Below are 22456 nucleotides of genomic sequence, written 5' to 3' on the forward strand. Positions count from 1 at the left end.
GGGGGGGATGAGGATGGGAGGAAGTGACAGGCCATGGGATGGGGGTGGGGTGACAGGGTGACAGGGACACAGTCATGCAAAGACCAGGGACTCAGGAGCTGAGAGGTGTGTTCTGCCCCCTGGCACTAGGGAAGGGCCGCCCAGAGGCTGGATGTGTGAGGATCCATCTTTTTGGGCTGTGTCTAGCGAGGGACCTCTGGCTTCAAGGAGGTGGGCTGGGGTGGAATTGGTCTGGGCTCAGAATCACCCGTGAGCCCAAGGCTGCTGGGATTTGGGACTCATGTTTCGTTCACTGTTGTGTCCCAGTCACCTAGGATGGTAGCGGAGACGCTGCTCTCTCAATATACATCTTTACTGAATGACGGAATCAGATGAAAGGGGTCAGCGTTCTCTGAGACTCAGTTTACCCTCTTCCCTAAAACCTGTGGCCCTCAGGGCCCCTCAGCCAAAGGCGTCCATAGTGATACCCCTCCCCACCAAGGATTTCGGACCCCAGACCTTGCTTCTCCAGTGGGGCGGAGGGATGACCAAAGAAAAGGAGTTCACGCCTCCGGTGGACTCCGCCCACTTGTGATGTCACAAACCGCAGGGGGATCCCGACCCTTGTCACTCCCTTGGGATGGGGAGTGGAAAGGAACCGGGAGTCAACTCCGGCCCCTCCCCCGGGGCTTGGCGGTGTTACACAACCAGACGTCGCATCCCCAGGGATGTCGCCGGATGTCCTGACGGGTCTGGGGACAATGGGCGGGGAGTGCCCCTCCCGCCAGGAGCCCGAAGTGGCAGGGGTGCTCCCTCCTCTGATTCACCCTTGTTTCCGGACCCCTTTATCCTCCAACTCCTCAGGGATCCTTAACTTCCCCTAAAGTCTCTACCCTCAATGCGAGTACCCCTGTAACTCAGCTTTTTGACCCCACCAAATATCTGTCCTCTGCACTCCTCCTCCCCCGCCAGCTGCCGGCTCTCACTCCCGCCGCTGTGATTCTCGAAACTTCCAGATTCCCATGCCCGCCTTCTTTCACCCATCCCGGGGCTCCTCTTCCGGCTCCCTCAAACTCCTCCTCCACCTTCCTACCCCGCCCTCCAAATCTCCTCCCTAGCCCGCCCCCCCGCCGAGCTTGCCCCAGGATCTCAATCTTCCCCAAACACCCCCTCCACCACGCTCAAACTGACCCCTAATCCTCTTTCTTGTCCTTAGTATCAGTCCCCAGTCCCCTTTTATCGTCCCGAAACTGCCCGGATATCCCAACCTCACTGCCCACCCTAGTCTTTTCCCTCCAACCCTTTCCCTCCCGTCAGCCGCCCCTCCCTCCCCGCCGCTCCCCGCCGCTCCCCGCCCCCAGGCCGGCCAGCGTCCCTCCCCAGCCCGCTCCCACGCCCGGCGCGGGTTCCCAGGCCGCCCCCCCGCGGTGGCCCAGAGACCCAGTTTGCCGCGGCAAAACATTGGTCTCCGGGCAACAGGCCCCGCCCGCCCCGGGGCGGCCGAAGCTAGTCGGGCCGCTCCGGGGCGGGGTGGCGGGAGGTGGCGGGGCCGGACTGAAGCCCGGGGCCCTCGCCCCCAGAGGCCTGCAGGTCTCAGAGACCCGGTGACCGAGAGCCAACAACACGGACCTGGAGATTCGGCGCCCCCGGAGCAAGAAGCTCAGAGAAATTCATGGAGGCCAAATCCATGGCGTGCGCTCCGGGGACGCTGTGATGGAGAGAGACCAAGAGACACAAGGAATGGCGGGGGGGGGGGGGGGGGGGGGGGGGCGCGAAATGAACACAGAGTTAGCCAAGATAAACACACACAAACCCAGGTCCGCAGAGACACCTCTGAAGGCAGGATAATCTAGCTCAGATCTCAGGGCCTTTGCACTTCTGTCACGGGGACTTCCCCTCTCTGATTCTCAGTTTCCACGTCCGTAAAATGGGTAGCACTTAGCCTAGAGAGGTGTGGTAACGATTCAGCTAATTCACCGATTGAGAGCTCGTAGCGCAGTTCTCACCCATTCCGTCTATCATTCATTCATGCAACCGCTATGCATCGAGCACCTGTTACGCGCCGGGCGCAGTTTTAAGTGCTGGGTCTGGAACAGTGAAGGAGACAAAGGTTTTGGTCCTCGAAGGAGCACTTGCTTTGGGGGCCGGGAGGGAGGTGGTGAACAGTACATTTGCAGACAGCAGCGCACTGGGAAGTACTGAGTGCTGGGGAGAGGGGAGAAAGGCAGCTTTGGATTTGCCATTTTAAATAGGGTGGTCGGGGAAGGTGATATCAGCAAAGACGCCAGACGGGGGAGGAGACTGTCATGCAGGCTCCCCACTAAGAGGATAGCACTCCCCTGACCAGCAAGTGCCAAGGCCTTTAGGTGGGAACATGTCTGGTGCGATGGAGGAACAGGCAGGCCAGTGTGTGGCTGCAGCAGAGAAAACAAGGGGAGGGGAGTGGCAGAGACAGAGAGAGGGAGTCATGGGAGGGTTTTGAGCAAAAAGAGGGGCACGACCTGACTTTGACTTGAACAGCATCCCTGGGTCTGTATGTGGGGAATAGACTTGGGAAGCTAAGGGGGAGGCAGGGAGACCTGGGAGGAGCCCCAGGCAATGGCTCAGGTAACAGGCGAAGCTGACTTGGACTGGGGTCGCAGGGATCTGATTCTGGAGGTGTTTGAACTTGGAGCTGCAGAATTTGCTGACAAGCACACTCACAGCCAGCCCTCAGTAGATGGCAGTAGTCACCATTATGTTAGCTGGTGCTCACAACCCATCTCCAAAGAAGCTCTTATCACCCCCGTTTCACAGATGCAGAAACTGAGCCCCAGAGAGGTCACTCAGCTTGCCTCAGGACTCCCAGCTCAGTCAGGCTCCAAAGATGGTACTGTTGTCAAATTCGCAACACCTTGACCATCCAGACTTATCCTCTGACTCCTCCACGTGAGCCCCAGGACCGCAGGAGCAAGATAGTCCTTGGCCCCACCCGCTGGCCTTGAGAAGGGTGACCCAGTAGGAGAATACCGCCCAAGTAGTGCTCAAGTTGTCAGCGAGTCACCTATGCTGGCCCGGGACACTGGCTTGGAGGCAGGCAGGTACACGCAGAGGGGGTCCGCCCAGAACCTCCCCGCCGGGCATCTGCCTCCCACACTTAATCCTAGCAGGGGTCCGGGCACACCCCAGCCCTACCTGCAGCAACCTGCTAACGGTCCCACACTCGCACGCAGACAGGGACATGGCCCTCTGCCACGGAGGTGCATTTCCGGGGCAGTGTGCCCAAAACACCGAATTTCTGTCCCTTGCCATCTCTTGATGTTTCTCTTTCTTCCTCTCCTTTTGGCTCTATCCTGTCTCTCTGTCAGTCTCTGTCTTGCTGTCTGTCTCTCTCCCTCTCTCCGACCGCACCCTCACTCCCACTCCGTCTTCGTCATTTGAATCTTCACACTCAGGACCCTCTACCTGCAGTGGGAATCACTCTCATCCCTGGCCACCTGTCTCCATAGAAGCTCACCTATCAGGTGGCATCAGAAGCTGGCGCCCAGACAGTGGGTCGGAGGCTCTTGGGTCAGCGGTTCTGTCCAGCTGATCAGAACCACTCAGGCTGGATCTCACCGGTTATAACTGTCACCTCCTTCTCTGAGACTCTGACCCACAGCTTCTGGGTGCAGGACTGGAGAAAGCCACCTTTAAAAAGCTCCCTAGATGACTGGGACCCCTGTTGGCCTGTGCTAGTTACTCTGCCTAATTTTGCACCCAGGGAAGAGCAGAGGTTCAAAGACCAGAAGCTCCAACCCAACATCACACAGCAGCCCGCTGTGAGAGGCCCTGTGCTGCCTGGAATTGGTGGACTCCCGTTGAGAACAAGTTTCAGAGTTAAATAATAAAATAAAATAAAATAAAATAAAATAAAATAAAATAAAATAAAGTAAAATAAAATAATAAAACATAAAAAAGAACCAGACGGAGAGAGAAAGACCCAGAAATGAGCAGAGACTCAGAATATAGAGACTCAGGAAAAGAGGGAGTACCAGGGGTAGGCAGAGACCTAGAAAGGGACTTAGAGGGAACAGAGACAGTGACAGAGATGCACAGAGATAGTGAGAGACAGAGAGCCAGGGGTCAGAAAGACACAGAGAGAGAGACACAGATAAAGAGGCAGGGATTAAGACAGCCATTTAAGGGGGCTAGAGATACCCTAAGAGGGGAACCTTTTTAATGAGACAGTATATACATGGTCCCCGTTTTATAGGTCCTACTTCCTAGAAGCAGCCTGGGCCATGGTTGGGCAATTGCAAACTTACCAAGCCAGGTCTCCTCCCCAGCCCTGGTATGTAGGATGCACATTAAATACATTTATATAACCTGCCCTCTGTGCACAGTCTAGGAGCTTTACATAACATAGCCCTGTGAGTCACGCTGCAGACATGGGGCACTGACCCGACACACCCAGCGAGAGGGGACCCCTTCACCCAGGACCAGTATCTGGAAATGACTCTGCGAGATGTGAGCGATCACGCGTTTCACTGAGGAGGAAGCAGAGGGCTGGAGGAGGGCAAGGCACTTGCTCTGGGTCACAAAGACAGCAACCAGCAGGACAGGAATTCCAACCATATCTGCCTGATTCCATAGCCTTTGCACCCCAAGGCACTGGGAAGGACAACGACAGTCAATGCCCTCTGATGAGTTTCTTTACAGAGGAGAAGAAATACAAACACTAGTAATAAGACAACGCCCCCTTCCACCCCTGTATTGAGTGCATTGTGCTGCAGTGCTTTAAAAACACCATGTCATTTATTCCAAAACCCGGTGAGGTAGAACAGAACCCGGTTATTAAATAGCATAATTGTACCCGTTATGGATGGACCACTTACTAAGTGCTTAACGGGACTTCACAGAGTCTCAGTTCTGGAGGTGAGTGATGCTATCACATCCATTTCAGGAAGGAAAAAGGCTCAGAGAAAGGAAGTCACAGGCTAAGGTCACAGAGCGGGTATTTGCACCCAGGTCTGTCTGGCCCGTTATCACTACCATCCATTGCCCCAGGATGTGCCCACAGCGCGCCTATGCACACGTGCAATCACTCTAACATCGAACACTAAATCTCAAACACTTTAGTTCAGTGCTCCCGCCTCGTATTCTTTCTCTGCTCGGGAGGACCTAACCCGGCCTCCATTCCCCTCCACCTCCCCGACGTCTGGGGAGGGACCTCTCCTCTCCCTGCAGCACCTCAGTGTCGCCGCCGAGTTGGCGCCTGTAAAATGTTCCTGCCCCTTTAAGAGAGCGAACAGTCGGCCGGCGTTGCCCAGCAGCACCAACGTGGTTGCCAGGCAACGTCAACAAACGACTCGGCCGCTGTCTCCGCGCGCCCCCCCTCCCCCGCCCGCGCAGACGCTGTGACGCGACGGACTGTGGAACGCCGTCGCCTAGCAACGTGAAGGCTGTTTGTCCCGGCCCTGCTGCGCGGCCGCACAGGGCGCAACCTGCACCGGCCGGGGCTGACAGACGGGCGGACCGGGAGCCCGGGGCTGGGTGGGGGTGGGGGAGCGCCCTGCGGTGATGGGAGCGGGGGAGAACCGGGTCCCCAAATTGCCGGTTTCCCTTTAGACAGCCGCCGTCTGCTTGTCGCCTGCTCCTCCTGTCTGACCCAGGACCGCCTCCGCTTGGGTATCTGTTCGTCTGGGCCCCCTCCTCCCCGGCATGTCTGTTTGTCCAGCGTCTCCCGCGCCCTGGCTGTCTCATGTTCCCTCAAACAATAACAACCAAAATAGACACAAAATTTTGCCTCAGACTCCCGGATTTCTGGGTGAACTGTTGTTATGGAGGTCCCAACCAGTACTCGCACACACAGTTGGAGCCACAGCCCGAGAGCTCCCTCCCCGTTCCTTTCCCCGGTCCCCTCGGGTTCTGTTCTCTTGCCTGTCCTTCTTGAGCCTCTTTCATCGGATAGGCAGCCCCGCGGTCCTTCCATCCTGTGTCCGCGATGCTGTCCACAGCTGGGAGGGTCTAATAACTCATCGCCAACTCACGCCCCCCCAACACCCCACAGTCAATAGCTTCATGTGACCAGGGCTGGGGCAAATCTCCAAGCAGTGGGTGTGACAGTGTGAATGGATATGACTGGAGGTGCATGACTTGGCCGGTGACAATGTGTACGTCGGGTATTTCCTGTGTGAAAGCACTATCATGAGGGTTTCCTTTGACTACGGGACTGAGAGTTTCCCCAGCTTACATTTGTGTATCTGGATATATAGGTATTTGGAGCCCTGCTAACTGTGGAAAGTGTGTGTGGGGTGTGTGTGTGTGTGTGTGTGTGTGTGTGTGTGTGTAGTTGTGTCTCTGCATGTGGTCACACGTGAAACAGTAAGTGTGTGCATACCTGTGCATGTGTATGGTTTTGCCTCTGGTTTCCATTTCTGGTTCCCTGTGAGTGTGTCATTGTGGGTCTTGTATATGTCATCTGTATGTTTAACTATATGCTGTTTTTGCGAGCAGTTTATCTCGGGTTCTCTCTATGGCATTTACCACAATTTCTAGTTATACCTTCGTTTGTCTACCGTCTGTCTCCCATACTGGACTGTGTGCCCCATGAAGGTGGGGCCCAGAGCTGTGGTGGTCACTGCTGGGTCCCCAGCACTGCCCTGCACACAGTAGGAACTCAGTAATTATTCACTGAGTAAATGAATCAGTGATTCATGTGTGTCCATGTCAAGTGTCGGTGTAACTGTGTGGCTGGTTCTGTGCTTTGAGGTGGTGGTCTCCTGCGTGTGGTTCGGATCGCAGGAGGGGGCACTGCGTCTGGCTGTGCAGTTCTAATTTTCAGCACCCGCCACACTGTGGGACGCATAGGAGGACCTAACTGTCAATATCTGCAGACTTGAACTGTGCAGTTCTCTCTGTTTTAGCATTAGGACCTCCGCATACCTCAGTTTTCTCATCTGTCAAATGGGGATAATAATCGGCCCACTCATGAAACTGTTGTGAGGAGTGAAGGAGTTCATCTAGAGAGCATTTAGAAAGTGCCTGGCACAAAATAAACATTTACCAAAATATCACTTTGGATTATCAATGGTATTATTCCTTCCTCTTTGCATGGCCCCAGATGCACATGTCCAGACTTGGGTGTTGGCTGTGTGGTCCTGAGCTAGTGAGTACCAAAATACTTCTGAGTCTCTGTTTCCTTCCCCAAAAATGGGCATGATGACAGACCTTCCGAGAAGTTACTGTGGCCAAAGGAAGCTGTGTCCGTAAGTCTCAGCTCTGGGGTAGGTACGCAGTGAGCAGTCGGGGTCTATAAGGCCCGATCGCATCATCACTGCCAAGTTCAGGTTCTGGAGAAGGCCGAGGAAAGGTGGAGTTTGGGGGTGGGAAGAGTAGAGGTGCAAATCCTTCAAGGGGATGGGACATGCAGACAGTTGAAGAGAAGAAAGAGAATTTGCTGAGGCAGGCTGGTGGACGGTCAGATTCCAGAAAGGACTTCTTCCAAGGACTGTTAGGAACTAAGGATTAAAAGAAGATAGAACTGTCTGGAGAGCTGCCTAGAAGGAGGAGACACCAGCCTGAGTCTTGAAGGCTGGGGGAAAAGAATTTGGGGAGGGGGTAACACTAGCAATGGTTAGGAGGCACAGTGTGTAGACCCCGCTAGGAGCTTTGTGATGGATTTCTGTTTCGGTCCCAGCTCTGTCCCCAGTTCTGATCCTCAGTGCCTGACACAGGGGACCTGCTGAGTAGATGTGTTTGAACAGCTGATTGATTGAATGAATATATGAATGAATGAATTTCATCCCACAACAACCTGTGAGTCTGGGTCTTGGGGGGAGGTGGGGAAAGCCCGCTGGGCTGGCAGGGCTGGCACTGGGCCATGAGGCTCTATGCCCTGCCAAGTGCCTTCCCCTCACCCCACTGTTCCCACAGCTCAGGCCTTCCGAGGGCGTGGAAGGGGCCGGGAAGGGAGTGTCAAGCCGCCGGCCCGTTGCTGGCCCTGGACAGCTGCCCAGAGTGTCTACTACAGGAGGGAAAGGGTAGCTCAGGCGCCTGAGTCACCTCAGAGAAACCCCGGGCCGCATACCTGGCCACTGACATCATCTAGCCAGGGCACCCCCCCGCAGCCCAGACAAGCTGACTGAATCACAGGCGGAATTCAGCCACCGCGGGCGCGGGCACGTGGCCCGCTGTGACCCCCAGGAGACACCTCCGCATGGCCGTCTGGCTGCGGGGGCTGGCAGGCTGCTTGGGGGTCAGTGAGGGGGCATGGGGCCTGAGTCAGGGACGGGCTGGCTACCGGCGAAGACCACTGGGGCCACCGGTGTCTTGAAGGTGCAGGAGGGAGAGCATGGGGCGGAGAGCAGCGGAGAGAGGGCGGGGAGGCCCCAGAGCTGGAGGAGGAAGCCTGTGTGGGTGTGACTGGGAGGCTGTGGCTTGTGGGCAGCGGCTGGATGACCTGCTGGGGTGGGGTGGGCCAGGCTGATTGCGCAGAGAACCACGGGGTCGGGGAACAATGGACTTGCCATACAATGTGCTCACGCAAGCACGCTCACACACACGCACACACACACCCACACCTGCAGGCACGCACACACGGAACCCCAGGTGGGGAGGACCTGGCGCCATCCACCCTGGGGCAGGGGAACCTCCCTGCCTGGGCTGCCACCTGGGCCTCACCTCCCCACAAGCCTGCAAGTTGAGCAAATTCCCTGAGGTCTCCGGGCCTTAGTTTCCTTGTCTGGGGAATGGGCATAATACTTCTCGCCTGTGGGCGCCTACACTCTTCGGGGAACATACTTTCTGCCAGGCCCTGCTCTAAGCATTTTGCATATAAACTCATTTACTCCTAAGAACAATGCTAGGAGGGAGGTGCCCTTGTTCTCCCCACTTTACAGATGAGGACATTGAGGCTCAGAGAAGTTAAGTTACTTGCCCAGGGTCACACAGCTAGTGACCTCCTTAGAGTGTTACAGGAGAGTTAAACAAGAAAATACAGTGGATTGTTGCAGGGGAGGGGGCATGCTGGCTGGGTCCTTCAGTGGAGCATGCAACTCTTGATCTTGGGGTTGTGAGTTTAAGCCCCACACTGGGCGTGGAGCTTACTTAAAAAAAAAAAAAAGGAAAGAAAAGATACAGTGGTTCTGTATAACGTAACACCTGTCACATGGTTAGTTTTCTTAAACGACTGCTGCCATATTATTAATACTACTCATGTTATTTTCATCCTAAGTCCAGCTGGAAAGTTCTCCAAAACAGTCACCCTCACCACCTTCGTCCAGTCCCTCCTCTTAGCTTCCCATAGTCTCTCCTGCTTCCTCTTCTTTGGTCTTGCATACCCACAGTTGGGAGAGAGTGCTCTGAGGGACTCTCTCCTCATCTAAATCTTTTCAGGACTTCCTCGTGATCGTCCAGACTCACCTCCACCAGGAAGTTCTCCTGGCTTGCTCCAACCTCACTGAACACTCCTGCCTCCCCCTGCCTGGAGTGATTACAGTCAGTGATACACCACCGCACCGGGTGGGTCTGGGTTGCGAATGAATGAGAAGCGAGCCCTTACCCTGGTCCACAGCACCCCTGGCGCCGGGGCCTGAGACCGGCCAGCAGCTGAGAGTGGCCTCTGCTTAGCTCTGTGCGCAGGCCCCCACACGTGGAACTGTGTGTGTGAGTGGTGTGAACGTGCATGGGAGAGAGCGGACACAGTCATGGGAGCTGGCTGTGTGATTCCGTGTTATCTGTGTGCCTTGGTCTATAGGTTTTTACACAACTCTGAGCAAGTCCACGGAGGCCCTTTGGCACGACTGTGGATAGCTAAGAAATTCTGTGCATCTGCAGCTCTGGGGGCCTCAGCCAGTTCGTGCGTGTGGAGTTGTGTGTCTCTGCAGACACACAAAGGAGCGTGCCCGTTGTGTCTGCGTGGTTGGGCATCCGCGCGCCTTTGTGATGTGTCCGCACCACAATGCGTGCTTAGCTGTGTGTGTGTGATTGTGCGGTGGCTTCGGCATCTGTGTATCCTTGCAGACAAAAGCAAAAGGCATGTACGTGTCTCTGTCTCCACGTTTGGCTTCTGTAAACCAAGCCTTCTTCGCAGCCCTGAAAAATGTGTCTCCCCCGCCACACCCCAAAATACCCCTGGAAAGACCCAAGGTCACCAGCTCAGCTCAGTTCCCCCTTGGACACAGGCACAAAGTACCAGGAGGCTGACTGTTCATCGACATCTGGAGCCAGACCCTGACACCCACGGGCAGCATTCCCGCCTGTCAATGGGTCTAGAACATCGTCCCCCTTCCCACAGCGTGATGGCAAAGGAACAGAGAGGCCCAGATATGTTTCTGTCAGAGACAATCTGTCAGAGTTTGAATGCACCAATGAGTGAACAGTGAAGATTCATTTAGTCCACAAATGTTTACTGAGCGCCTACAGGGGGCCGGGCACTGTGCTGGGGACATGGCGGTGACCAGGACAGCCCCAGCCCAGGCCTCAATAACAGTACAGCCCAGCGGGAGAAAGAGCTCCTGTCCCCAGAGGACGATGAACCCAGAGAGGAAGAGCTGGGAGGGGGCTGCCCCAGGGAGGGCTTCCTGGAGGAGGAGATTATAGACTCAGGAAGCAACAGGGAGAGTGCTCCAGGGAGAGGGCAGAGCATATGCAGAGACCTGGAGGGAGACTGCGGCATCTAGAACAGGACAGTTGGCACAGCCCCCTTGTGGGCCATGGTGAATGGGGAATTTGAATTCCAAATGCCAGTGTACTGGGAAAGTCAAGCTAGGAGTCCTCAGTCTGGACCACTTGACTTCCCTGAAACTCCACAGACACTGCCTCCAGGAGGCCTCCAGGACTGCTAGTGGGGAGCTGGCCTGGCTAGCCAGTAACACTATCAGTGCTGGGTACCAAGGAGCCTGCAAATCACTAACTGGCCTGGCTCTACAGTCATGGAGGCGACAGTCACAACAGCAAGGTACACACCTGCACACACACACACACCACTCCATGCCGCAGAAATACCCACAGACCTTTCTCTTGCAGCTGAAACCCCAGCATGACCCAGGGGCTTGCTGGAAATGCCAAAGGCTCCACCAGATCTGCGGTGTAACCAGATTCCCCAGCGGATTCGCGATCACACAACTAGGAAGAAGGCTGCACCTCCTTTTGTTTCTTTTCTGTACAACGTGGATAACAACGCAACCTCCTTATGGGGCCGGCGCTCTTACATGCGTGGCAGCACCAAGCACAGCCTACTAAGTACTTGCTTCCCTCCTCCTACCCCTCCTCCTTTGCATTACTAAATTTTGGAGCCAAAGAGAACTCTGAGCCCACTGCCATCCAGCCTTCTTGTTCTGTGGGTGGGGAAACTGAGGCACGGGGTAGCATAAGTTTTGCCCACGGAAGGATGGAAGGATGTGCTGACACCTGCCTTTGGCAGAGTTGCCCCCAGGGCTGTTTACAGGATGCTCTGAGCAAGCCAGAGCTTCACCGCCACCCCAGCCCTCACCTGTGGGGCCAGGAGGCTGAGGGCTGCCCCTGCCCCCTCCCCACGCAGAGCCAAGCCCTGCGGAGCTCCGGTGGGGGGTGGGTGGGTAGGGGAGTGAAGGTCTTGCCCTCTCCCCCACATTCCAGTCCTCCACCTCCTGGAAGCTCCCTGGGGTTGAGCCCTCTGAAGAGACTTGCCTTGCCCACCCCATGCTCTGTGGACAAGGTATGCATGTGTGCGTGTGTGTGTGTGTGTGACTTTGTGTATGTTGGGGGGGTGGTCACGAGGGCCACCTTGTCCCTTAGGCACAAATGGCACAGTACTGGGGCCTATGATAATTTTAGGGGCCCACCAAAAATGTAATTTCTTTTAAGATCAGAAGAAAAGGGGCACCTTTGTGGCTCAGTCATTAAGCATCTGCCTTCTGCCCAGGTCATGATCCCGGGGTCCTGGGCTTAAGCCCTGCGTTGGGATCCCTGCTCAGTAGGGATCCTGCTTCTCCCTCTCCTCCCCACTCATGCTGTCTCTCTCAATATCTCGGTCTGTCTCTCTCTCTCAAGTAAATAAATAAAATCTTTAAAAAAAAAATCAGAAGGAAAAAAAATCCTGAACTTCTAGGTAAAAGAAGATGTTCTAATATATAGTATTATCTGCCTTTACACCAATGTAGTCATAATAACCCTATTTTATTATTTTTCTAAAAGATTTATTTGTTTGAGGGTGAGAGAGAGGGAGGGGCAGAGGGAGAGGGAAAGAGAGAATCTCGAGCAGACTCCCTGCTGAGTGCGGGGCTCTATGTAGGACCCCGAGACTGAGGCAAAATCAAGAGTCGGACCCCCAGTCAACTGAGCCCCCCAGGCACCCAATAAAATATAATTTCAAAGATGTCTTTATGGAGGTAGAAGGCAATGATGGGCACCTGGGTGGCTCAGTGGGTTAAGCCTCAGCCTTCAGCTCAGGTCATGATCTCAGGGTCCTGGGATCGAGCCCCGAATCTGGCTCTCTGCTCAGCGGGGAGCCTGCTTCCCCCTCTCTCTCTGCCTGCCTCTCTGCCTACTTGTGCGCGCGCTCTCTCTCTCTCTCTCTGTCAAATAAATAAATAAAATCTTTTAAAAAAGAAGAGAGTTATAATGTGACCTTGTGTGTCTCTGCCGGCTGATATCTCTGGGAGGGTCTCTATCTGCAAAGGTCAGGCTAGCTCTGTTTTAATAATAAAACAAATCCCTACAACGTGCCAGGCCTGTTCCAGAAGCTTTCCTGACCTTCACCTCATGTAATCCCCCTCCAGCCCCACGAGCTGGGCACGATTCCTGACCCCCTTTCCTACGTCAGGAGAGAGAAGCTCCAGACAGCACTAACTCAGGGTCACCCAACCACCAAGTGGTGGGACAAGAATGTAAGCCCAGGCCACCTAGATTCTGGGTCCGCCGGTCAAGGGGATAAATATCCAGTGTCTGCACAAACATGGCCATCTACACGTGAACTCATGAAATAACTAAAAGCATAGGGTCGGGGGCCTGGCCAGCTCAGAAGGTGGGCCATGTGACTCTTGATCTTGGGGTTGGAAGTTTGAGCCCCATGCTGGGTGTAGAGATTACTTAAGAATAAAATCTGAAAAATAAATAAATAAATAAATAAATAAAATAGAAACATGAGCTCTGAAGCTGAGGAGCTGCATTCTTAACCTGGCTTCGCCACTCATGTGCTGTGTGACTCTAGGGAAGTGACTTCACCTCTCTGGGCCTCCGTTTCCTTGCAGGCTGAATGACAGCTCCTACCTCATAGGAGGGTTGTGAGAAGGAAGTAAATGAATATGAGGGCTCAAGAAGAATGAGCCCTTGTAATGATGGTATGAAGAATATCTGAGTGCAACCACAGCGGAGGTGTACGGGTCACATATGCTGGGGACCGCATGACTGTGTTTCAGTGTGTGGGGGCATGTGTGTTGCCCATTGGAGGTGAAGGTTGGAATACCTGCGTGCCGGTGGATACGTGCGCCACCTGTGTTGGAGTGTGAAGGCTTTTGGGCAGCCTGGGTGTCTCCTGTGTTATCTCCTTTATGCTGTGGCAGGGATGAGGGGCTTGGACAGGACAAGGAATGAGGGGTCACTCCCTGTCTGCTGCCAGGGCCGAGTCACTGCCTGGTGGTGGTTGCTGTGTCATCTCCTAGTCCTCGTCCCTACTTCCAGACTGGTGGCAGACAGAGGGGGCGTGGGGGAAAGAGGTGGAGGGGAGGCTGGAGGCTGTGCTTTTGTCTGGAAAGCTCAACCTCCCACCACCATCTTGTCCCCTGTGTCCCTCCAGCCTTCCACGTCTCCCTCCCCTTCCCCACAATCCATGGAAGCAGGGAAGCAAGATTCTGCAGGGAATCAGGGTCCGCTCACCCCCTCCTGCTCAGCCTCAGACCCGCTGTGTGACCCTGAGCCAGGGCCTCCCCCTCTCTGGGTTTCAACAATCTCAAAGCACTTCTCCCTCCATGGCCAGGACTGGGTCAGGCTCTGCACTGGGAGGGAAGCACCAGATCTCTGAGATTTGCGAAGCAGCAGGTTGGACCCCTCCCAGTGATGCTTAAGAGTTGGGGGCTGTGGCATCCCAAATACCTTCATTAAATTCTTGAACCCTGTTTCCTAACTGTGGGAGGCCTCAGGAAAGCAGCTCTACCGCTCTAAGCCGGGGTCACAACAGTATACACCACCAGCAGAAGGTAGCAGAAGGTAGGTTGGAAAGGCTTAGGTTTCCCTGAAATCACCGTTACCGTTTAAACAATCCCAAGACCCAGGGTTCTCAGGGAGTTCCGCTGAACCAGGCAGTTCTCAGAAATAAGGAAGACGGTAGGAGCTCTGGAGTTTAACATTCTGGGTTTGAATTTCTTGCCATGGGATGCTGGACAAGTCACTTAACCTCTTCGAGTATTTTCCCCCTCTTTAATAAAGTGAAGATTTTCCTTCCTTAACCTTCAAGCGCTGGTTTAAGGATTACAGATCTCGTGGTGAAAGGCTTACAACAGGAGGCTGGTATTTGCTCGTAGTTAAATACATGCCATCTAGGGTGCCTGGGTGGCTCACTGGGTTAAGCCATTGCCTTCAGCTCGGGTCATGATCTCAGGGTCCTGGGATCGAGTCCCACATCGGGCTCCTTGCTGAGCAGGGAGCCTGCTTCCCTCTCTGCCTACTTGTGGTCTCTCTCTGTCAAATAGGTAAATAAAATCTTAAAAAAAAATACACACCATCTATTATTATTATCAATTCTTGTTCAACACACATTTTTTCTTAGGTCTAAAGGCAGGATTATGAAGCGGGAAGGAGAGGTTACCACCACCATCAGCAGGGACTTTTCACGCTGAATTCCGTTCTCTGCTCGCTCCAAACCCGCGTACCTCCCAAACGCCGGACTGCGTGTGGGGTCAGGGGGTCCAAAACACACATTCTTTGTCCAGACGGGAAAACTGAAGCTGAAGCTCAGAGAGGAAAAACATTTCTCCGAGTCAGGGCCACCAGGACCGAAGCTACCAGAAGCCTCGGGACTCCACCCCCACCTCCACTTTCATCTGGAACATCACAGTCCCTCCCACTCCGCTCGGGACTCAGTTTCCCCGCCTACGTGGCTACACCACACCAGCCAGGGTCTCTTTCTGGGGATCTGACCTTCTTGAGTGAGGGCGCTGCTCCACCGGGAGGGCTGGGAGGGGCTGCTGGAGGTGAGAAGTACCCACTTACCCGGGTCTTCCCCAGGCTAGATTCAGAGCCTATTAATACCAGCCCCCGGGGCGGCGCGGCACTGCGCAGGTGCGGGCGGGTTCCGCAGGCGCGCGGGGTGAGCGCGCGAGCTAGCGAGGGATTCCCTCTGACGTAATTGCTAGGATACCAAACAAACACTCTGCCGCGCCGGCCGAGCTCCTTATATGGCTAATTGCGTCACAGGAACTCCTGGGAGGCGGGGCCGGGATCCCCTCCCGCCGAGGGCTCTGGAATGCAGCCCCCACGACCCCCAGGGTCGCGAGGGTGATGCAGGTGGACAGACCCAGGCTAGGGCAGACGTCTTGCCGGACGGCGCGGGGCTGAGTTCATCAGGGCCGGAGATTTTAGGAAGTTTGTGGAGCTGGGGTTGGGTGACGTAAGCAGGGAGGCGGGTCCCGGGCATATAAATACAGGCTGGCGGCTTTGGGGTTCATTCATAAGACTGAGAGCTACGGCCTCGGCAGGGACTGGCGGAGCTGGAACTTGGGGACTTGATTGTTGTGGTTTTTCTTGGGGGCTGTGAAGTTCAGTTTGGTTTTTCTTTTCCGGAGAGAAAGTTTTGGGGAGGATTCTTCTAGATAATTCTACATTTCATTTTGGAGGAGCGACTTACTCTTTTTGTCTTCTTTATTACTCCCCTCCCCCGTGGGACCCGCTGGACGCGTGGAGGAGAGCGCACCCGAAGCCGATTCTGTACAGCAAGACAGCGCTTTCCGCCTCTGGGGGAGCGATCCCCCCCACGCCCCTGGGTCCTGCGGAGCCTGGACTTTCAGGAGGCACAGCGGCATCTTGTGGGGGCCTGGGCACCGCAGAGGAATTGCACAGAAACTTTGCCACTGTTGGAGCGGGACGCTGCCCCCATCCCGAGTTTCCTCGGACAGCGCGCTTAGGGGACGCGGTCGGCTCACCCCGGACTCGCACCTTTCTTTTCCACCCGGCCATAGCCTTGGCTTCCCGGCGACCTCAGCGTGGTCACAGGGCCCCCCCTGTGCCCAGGGAAATGTTTCAAGCTTTCCCCGGAGACTACGACTCCGGCTCCCGGTGCAGCTCCTCACCCTCCGCCGAGTCTCAGTATCTGTCTTCAGTGGACTCCTTCGGCAGTCCACCCACCGCCGCCGCCTCCCAGGTAAGTTCTAGAGGGTTCGGGTGCTGCTTTATGGGCTTTATTTTTTTAAAGTCAGGAGTGGAGCGAGCAATCCCTCCACCCCAAATAGGGACGCACCAAAACTCGGGATCTGAGAGGGAATAGGCTCACCGCGCACTTGGCAAACTGCAGAGTCGGGACGTGTTTGCAATTGGTGGTGTGCGTGGATCGCTGGGAGGGAACGCAGAGGGGTAAGCTTTGGGGGTGGGGAGAATGCTCCGTTCAGTGCAACGTGTATGCGGTAGCAGGGCTGAGAACTTTTAGCTTGCTCCGGGACTGCTCCCGACTCAGGTCCCCAACCTGGAGCTAGCGCAGTTAGGCAGGTGGGGGAAATTCCGGGGAAGCTTCCAGTAGCCTCTTCCCTTTTCCTTCTCCATCCGAGCGCCTACTCCGGCATCGAGTTGCCCTCGATCCCGCGAGCGAGCTGGCCTCGAACCCTCGCTTAGAAGCTCTGCCTCCGCCTCCTGCGCGGAGACGTAACGGGGGACCCGTGCGTAACGGCTGACGCGCTGGAATCCTCCGTCTGACGCGGGGCACGCACGGCGCGCGGCGCCCCCTTCGTCCGCCCCGCCCCTGACGTCCCGGAGCGTTCTATTTTGGAACGCCAGGGCCACGTTGCTAAGGGAGGGGGCAGCCCGGCGTTCCGATTGGTCGCCGCGGCGCAGGCTACGGCCAATCAACTTTCCCTTCCTATTTGTAGGGTGCATTTCCCTTCCTCCCTCTCCGTCCCCGGAACTCGTGGTTCCTCGGCGCTGGGGTCTCTTTTACGGGCCTCTAAAGGCAGAGAGAGGGGATTTCTGTTGCGACAGGAGCGACCCTCTGCGATCCAATGGGTTCGCGAGGACCTCGCGGGGATCAGGGCCCTCCAATCTCAGGAGCCGAGAGCGTCTGTGTGCCGGGGTCTCTTTGGGAGACATGGGTGGCCGTCACCCTCTTCTCCGGGCACACACAGACACAGTCCCAGTCCCCCTGCTCCGGTCACCCGATCCCTTCGCTGTGCCGGAAGACAGGACTAGAACCGCTAGCCCAAGGGGAACGAGCCAGGTGGTCTCCAGGAGCCCCGCCTCCTCTGGGCTTCCTGGACTCTCATTGGCCAGCGAGCCAGCCCATCCCTCACCACGCCCCCTGGGAGAGTAGTTAAGCCTTCCGAGCAGTCCCAGGGTTCCATTTGGGGGTGGGGGTAGATGAGCGCCGCTCCGGCTCAGGGCGCAGGACGTACACCATTCTCCCTCCGTGGTAGTCTGAGGGAGCCCGATCGTCACTTTTCTCTACCTGTTCCGTTCACCGTAATCTGTCTCTTGTCAGTCTCACTCTGTAGAGAGACAATTACTTGAAACGTTGTTCAAAACTCCTAGGGCCATCCCCCAACACCCGTTTAACTAAGACCCCCCGCCTCTCACGGAGGTCTCATGGACCTTCCAGTCGCGCATCCCCCCGGCTCAGAGGGGTGTGTGTACGTGTGTGAGTGTAGAGGAAGGCTTGGCCTAAGGCCTCTCCCTCTCCCTCCCCTTGCCTCTGGGGTGGGGGTGGGGTGTTGTGGCTGTGTGTGTGGCTGTGACTCCTTCCCGGGGGTTCTGTCACTCGGCTGTGTCCAGCCTCCTCCCCACCCCCCCACCTAAGAGTCACCAACCCGGGGTGTGATTCACCACCCGCTGGAACCGTGCAACCTTTCCCCGAAGAAGAAGGAGGAGGTAGAAGCCAGTTGAGCAGAAATCCTCTCATTAGCACTGCGTCACGGTGTAGTGGAAGGGTGGGTGTTGTGGCTTTTTGCCTGTGACACACACATCCACACCCGCTCGCCCTGTGCTCACTCACGGGGTCGGTGTGTGTATGTGTGTTGGGTGTGTGTGTGTCGGTGTCTCTGTTTGTGTGTCTACGCCTGTGTGTGTATGTGTCACCCCGTAGGAGTGCGCCGGTCTCGGGGAAATGCCCGGTTCCTTCGTGCCCACGGTCACCGCGATCACAACCAGCCAGGACCTCCAGTGGCTCGTGCAACCCACCCTCATCTCTTCCATGGCCCAGTCCCAGGGGCAACCACTGGCCTCCCAGCCCCCAGCCGTCGACCCCTACGACATGCCAGGAACCAGTTACTCCACACCGGGCATGAGCGGCTACAGCAGCGGCGGAGCTACTGGCAGTGGTGGGCCTTCCACCAGCGGAACCACCAGTGGACCTGGGCCTGCCCGCCCAGCCCGAGCCCGGCCTCGGAGACCCCGAGAGGAGACGGTGAGTAAGGGGCATCCCAACTTGGCCTGGGAGTAGGAAGCAAGAGAGGCGGGAACTTTCTCACCAGTGGGGTGAGGGACCACTGAGGCCTTAGTGCCACAGAAACCCTAGCATCCTTGCTACAGTCAGGGAGGACTAGAGGGTCCTCCTGTGGCCTCTGGGGAAGAAGAGGGGGTTGGGACGGATGGAGGCAGCGCACCGTGTCTGCAGACCTCATGGCCTCTGTCTCCCCTACTCAGCTTACTCCGGAGGAGGAGGAGAAGAGAAGGGTTCGTCGGGAACGCAACAAATTGGCGGCAGCTAAGTGTAGGAACCGTCGGAGGGAGCTGACTGACCGACTCCAGGCGGTGAGCAGCGGCCTGGGGAGGGAGGAGTGAGGGCACATGGGAGGGGGCTCTCCCCCATCCTCTGCCCCTTGCCACCTCTGCCCTGGTCCTGGGCGGAGAGCCAGAGGTTCCGCACGTGAACTAGGTATGGGTGTGGCCAGGTAGGGTAACCCCCGGTGCACACACAGACCCTCCCACACACCCGGCCATGCCGGCCGCTTTATGACCTTTCCCAGAAGTCCTGTCCTTTCTTCTCCCTTTTGGGCTTGAGCAAGCCATAGCCCATTTTTGCCTCGGTTTCTCCATCTCTTCCACCCCTCCTGGAATCTTCCAGGCTCCTTCTAGCTTTGACATTCTGGAGAGTCTGGGAAGCCAAAAGCTTTGATCCCATGTCAGTTTCTTACCACATGCACCCAGACCGCTGGGGGGGGGGCGGGCAGGTGGCATGTGCCAACGCCTCCTTCCCTTTTTTACAACTAACTTGGTCTGGGTCTGGTTCCTGCAGGGTGACCTGCTGCCCCTAGAGGAAATCGGGAAAATCCTCTCCTTTCCTGCCGGGTCTCTTCCCTGGGAGACAGAGGGGGAAGGGGAAAGGCGGGGAAGAGGTGGCATTACAAACAGGGAACTATCATTCATTCATTCAACAAACCTCTGAGTGCTTCTGGCAACCAGAGCCCTCCATGTGCCCCTGTGCCCTTCTCAGTTCCCACTGAACACATGGCGGGGGAGGCGGGGGGAGGGGGACAGGCTTCCGGAAGGCAGGCGAGACCCTTGCCCCGACTCCTGTAGCACATCCGGACCCCACATCAGGGGTTCTTGCCACTCAGCCCCGAGCTGCCTTCCAGCCCGGGGCCTCAGCAGCAGGTGTAAGGGACATGGTTTCAGCCATGACCCACCTTGTCTGGTCACTCACGGCCTTTTTCTCCTTCTTCCCCCTCCTCCGTGTGACTGGACCCCAGGAGACAGATCAGTTGGAGGAAGAAAAGGCAGAGCTGGAGTCGGAGATCGCTGAGCTCCAAAAGGAGAAGGAGCGTCTGGAGTTTGTGCTGGTGGCCCACAAACCGGGCTGCAAGATCCCCTACGAAGAGGGGCCGGGGCCCGGCCCGATGGCGGAGGTGAGAGATTTGCCGGGGTCGGCATCCACTAAGGAAGATGGTTTCAGCTGGCTGCTGCCGCCCCCGCCACCACCGCCCCTGCCCTTCCAGACCAGCCAAGACGCATCCCCCAACCTGACAGCTTCTCTCTTTACACACAGTGAAGTTCAAGTCCTCGGCGACCCCTTCCCCGTTGTTAACCCTTCGTACACTTCCTCGTTTGTCCTCACCTGCCCGGAGGTCTCCGCGTTCACCGGCGCCCAACGCCCCAGCGGCAGTGACCAGCCCACCGACCCCCTGAACTCGCCCTCCCTTCTTGCTCTGTGAACTCTTTAGACACAAAACAAACAAACACACGAGGGGGAGCGATTTGGAAGAGGAGGAGGAAGAGAGAGAGAGGGGAAGAGACAAAGCGGGTGTGTGGCCTTCCTGCCTCTCCTGTCTGACTCTCTGCGATCACTGTCATCCGACAGGAGGACCTCCTTGTGTTTTGTGCCGCCGCCTCTTGTTTCTGTGGCCCGGCGAGGCCAGGAAGCTGGTGACTTTGGGGGCAGGGGGCGGGGAGGGAATGGACCCCTGCCCCCAGCTGCCTGTTGGCCCTTTCACCTCAACCCAACCTCTGGGGATGGGTGGGGGTTTGGGGGGGGGCGCCTCGCTTTGGGCGGAGGGAAAGGGGTGCTGGTGGTGGGCTGCGGGGTGGGCTGAACTCTGCTCCAGAGAGGCCCGACAAGGAAATGCCACAGACCACTGCCCCATCGCCTCCCACACCCACCCTTCAGGGGGTGACCAGGCTGGTTCTCCCTGCTCCCCCGACCCTAGCTTATTTATCCAACATTTCCACGTGGTTAGATCCTCCTCGGAATTGAGCCTCCCTTTAAGGGAAGTTGATGCCCCTTATGATAATCTCCTTCCCTCCCACCGACTTAGTCTGAAATGTGAACCTCGCTCCCTGGCTGTCCAGCCTTCCCCTTCCCGGCAAAAGTGGCTCTGATCTGAATTCTTGGCCTCCTAAGGATCCCCCCCCCCAATTCCATTTCGGCCCCCAGCCCTCCTTTTCTGATTACAGTGTTACCCCAAGCCTCCCCAGCCTGGCTCAGCCTTCCCTCCCGGCCTTCCTTGCTGGGCCTCTCTGATTCAGGCAGCAGGGGGCGCTGTGACGCCCGTCCTGCTGGAGTGCTTTATACTGTGAACCGAGTTGGCCGGATTGGGGGTGGGGGACGGGGGGAGCCCGATGGGACAGAACCCTTGGTGGGGAGCGGATTGTGCCCCCCTCCCGCCTCAAATCCTTTCCTTGGTCTCCCCTCGCCCCAGCTGCCTCCTTCCTCCCCTCAACAGTGAGTTAGACTCCAGGGGTGACAGGATCGAGAGTGGGGGTGACAGTTTTCCATCCGTGTGGCCTCTGTCCTCAGGACCCCCAGCCCCAAGCCCTGGCCTTTTTCTTTAAGGCCTGTCCCCTTACCCCGGCCTAGGACGCCAACTTCTCCCTCCCGTGGCACCCCTACATCCTTTCTAGAAAGGGAACAATGGGAGGTTGCCAGGGGACCCCCAGTATTTTTTCAGGAGAAGACTTAAAGGCCGAGGCTTTGGCTCCCGCAAGCCCCAGTATTTTCGGACTGGCAAACTCGAAGGGGCTGGACTCCCGCGGTCCTAGCTTCCCTGCCCCAGGCCCCCCCAAGCCCTGATTCTGGGTTCGGGCTCCCCCGTCCCGCCTGTCCTTGTGCTTCACCTCTCGAGAATTCTCTCCTGAGGCGGATTGATATTTTTTTAACTTCGGGTGGGCCACGCCGCCTTCTGTGCTGCATGGGAAACATTCCACGTGCCCTGTCCCGCGCCACGCCCCCCCCCCGCCCCGTGGCTATTTATCCCTTTCCTGGTTTCCGAAAGGCACTTATATCTATTATGTATAAATAAATATATTATATATGGGTGTGTGTGTGCGTGTGCGCGTGAGTGTGTGAGCGCTTCTGCAACGTCGGCCTACGTCACGTTGGCCCCCAAAGCAGCGCCCCGTTGACTCGGAAACACTGCTTCTGGAAACTTCGAGTCAGCCTGTTTCAGGATCCCTTTCCTCTGGCTGTCTCTGGCTGTCTCTCCTGATTGTCTCGGCCCCTTCGGTGGTTCGGGGCAGTCTCTGGCCGTCTTTTCTCTCCCTGTTTTCACCTGGTCTTTTTGGGTCTGTTTGCTGACTGTCCCCGGTCCTCCAGCTGTCTCCTGACTCTGGCTTTGTTGGGGACGTGAGATTTTATTTTTGTGAGTGAAGCCTGAGGAATCATAGACTTCTACAGTCTGTATCTTTTAAGGATTCTGGGTGTGAGTGTGAGACTGTGAGCGGGGGTGGGGGGCCTGCCCCTGCTGGACCACAACTTACTGAATCCCAACCCCTCGCCCCATGCTGTATTGTGATTCTCTTTTTGTATTTTGCACCTGACCCTGGGGGGCTGGGGCTGGCTGGCACTGGGCCACTACCCTCCCGCCGTGGTTCTGCACTGTCGCCAATAAAAAGCTCTTAAATATGA

The 22456-nt window shown here is 56.5% G+C and overlaps 1 protein-coding gene across 2 annotated transcripts; it reads left to right on the forward strand.

The window, feature by feature from the left end:
- The first annotated feature begins 15567 nt into the window (after positions 1-15567).
- On the forward strand, positions 15568-22456 carry FOSB (FosB proto-oncogene, AP-1 transcription factor subunit). Of its 2 annotated transcripts, none has more exons than XM_032839010.1 (4): positions 15568-16276; positions 18200-18520; positions 18760-18867; positions 19806-22456. In XM_032839010.1, the coding sequence occupies exons 1-4, from the start codon at positions 16151-16153 to the stop codon at positions 20265-20267; spliced, it is 1017 nt and encodes a 338-aa protein (XP_032694901.1). In that variant the 5' UTR covers positions 15568-16150; the 3' UTR covers positions 20268-22456. The 2 variants fall into 2 exon arrangements, with proteins under 2 accessions (XP_032694901.1, XP_032694902.1); XM_032839011.1 differs by having other exon boundaries at positions 18317-18520.

The sequence above is a fragment of the Lontra canadensis genome, unplaced genomic scaffold (genome assembly GCF_010015895.1).
Source record: "Lontra canadensis isolate GAN:19392208 unplaced genomic scaffold, GSC_riverotter_1.0 scaffold107, whole genome shotgun sequence".
In the NCBI taxonomy this organism is placed as follows: domain Eukaryota; kingdom Metazoa; phylum Chordata; class Mammalia; order Carnivora; family Mustelidae; genus Lontra; species Lontra canadensis.

What these genes read in the sequence shown, in the direction of transcription:
- FOSB (XM_032839010.1), top strand. Translation starts at nt 16,151, where the DNA reads ATGTTTCAAGCTTTCCCCGGAGACTACGACTCCGGCTCCCGGTGCAGC. An exon ending in CCACCGCCGCCGCCTCCCAG is followed by an intron (nt 16,277 to 18,199) that starts GTAAGTTCTAGA and finishes GTCACCCCGTAG; the next exon opens with GAGTGCGCCGGTCTCGGGGA. An exon ending in TGACTGACCGACTCCAGGCG is followed by an intron (nt 18,868 to 19,805) that starts GTGAGCAGCGGC and finishes ACTGGACCCCAG; the next exon opens with GAGACAGATCAGTTGGAGGA.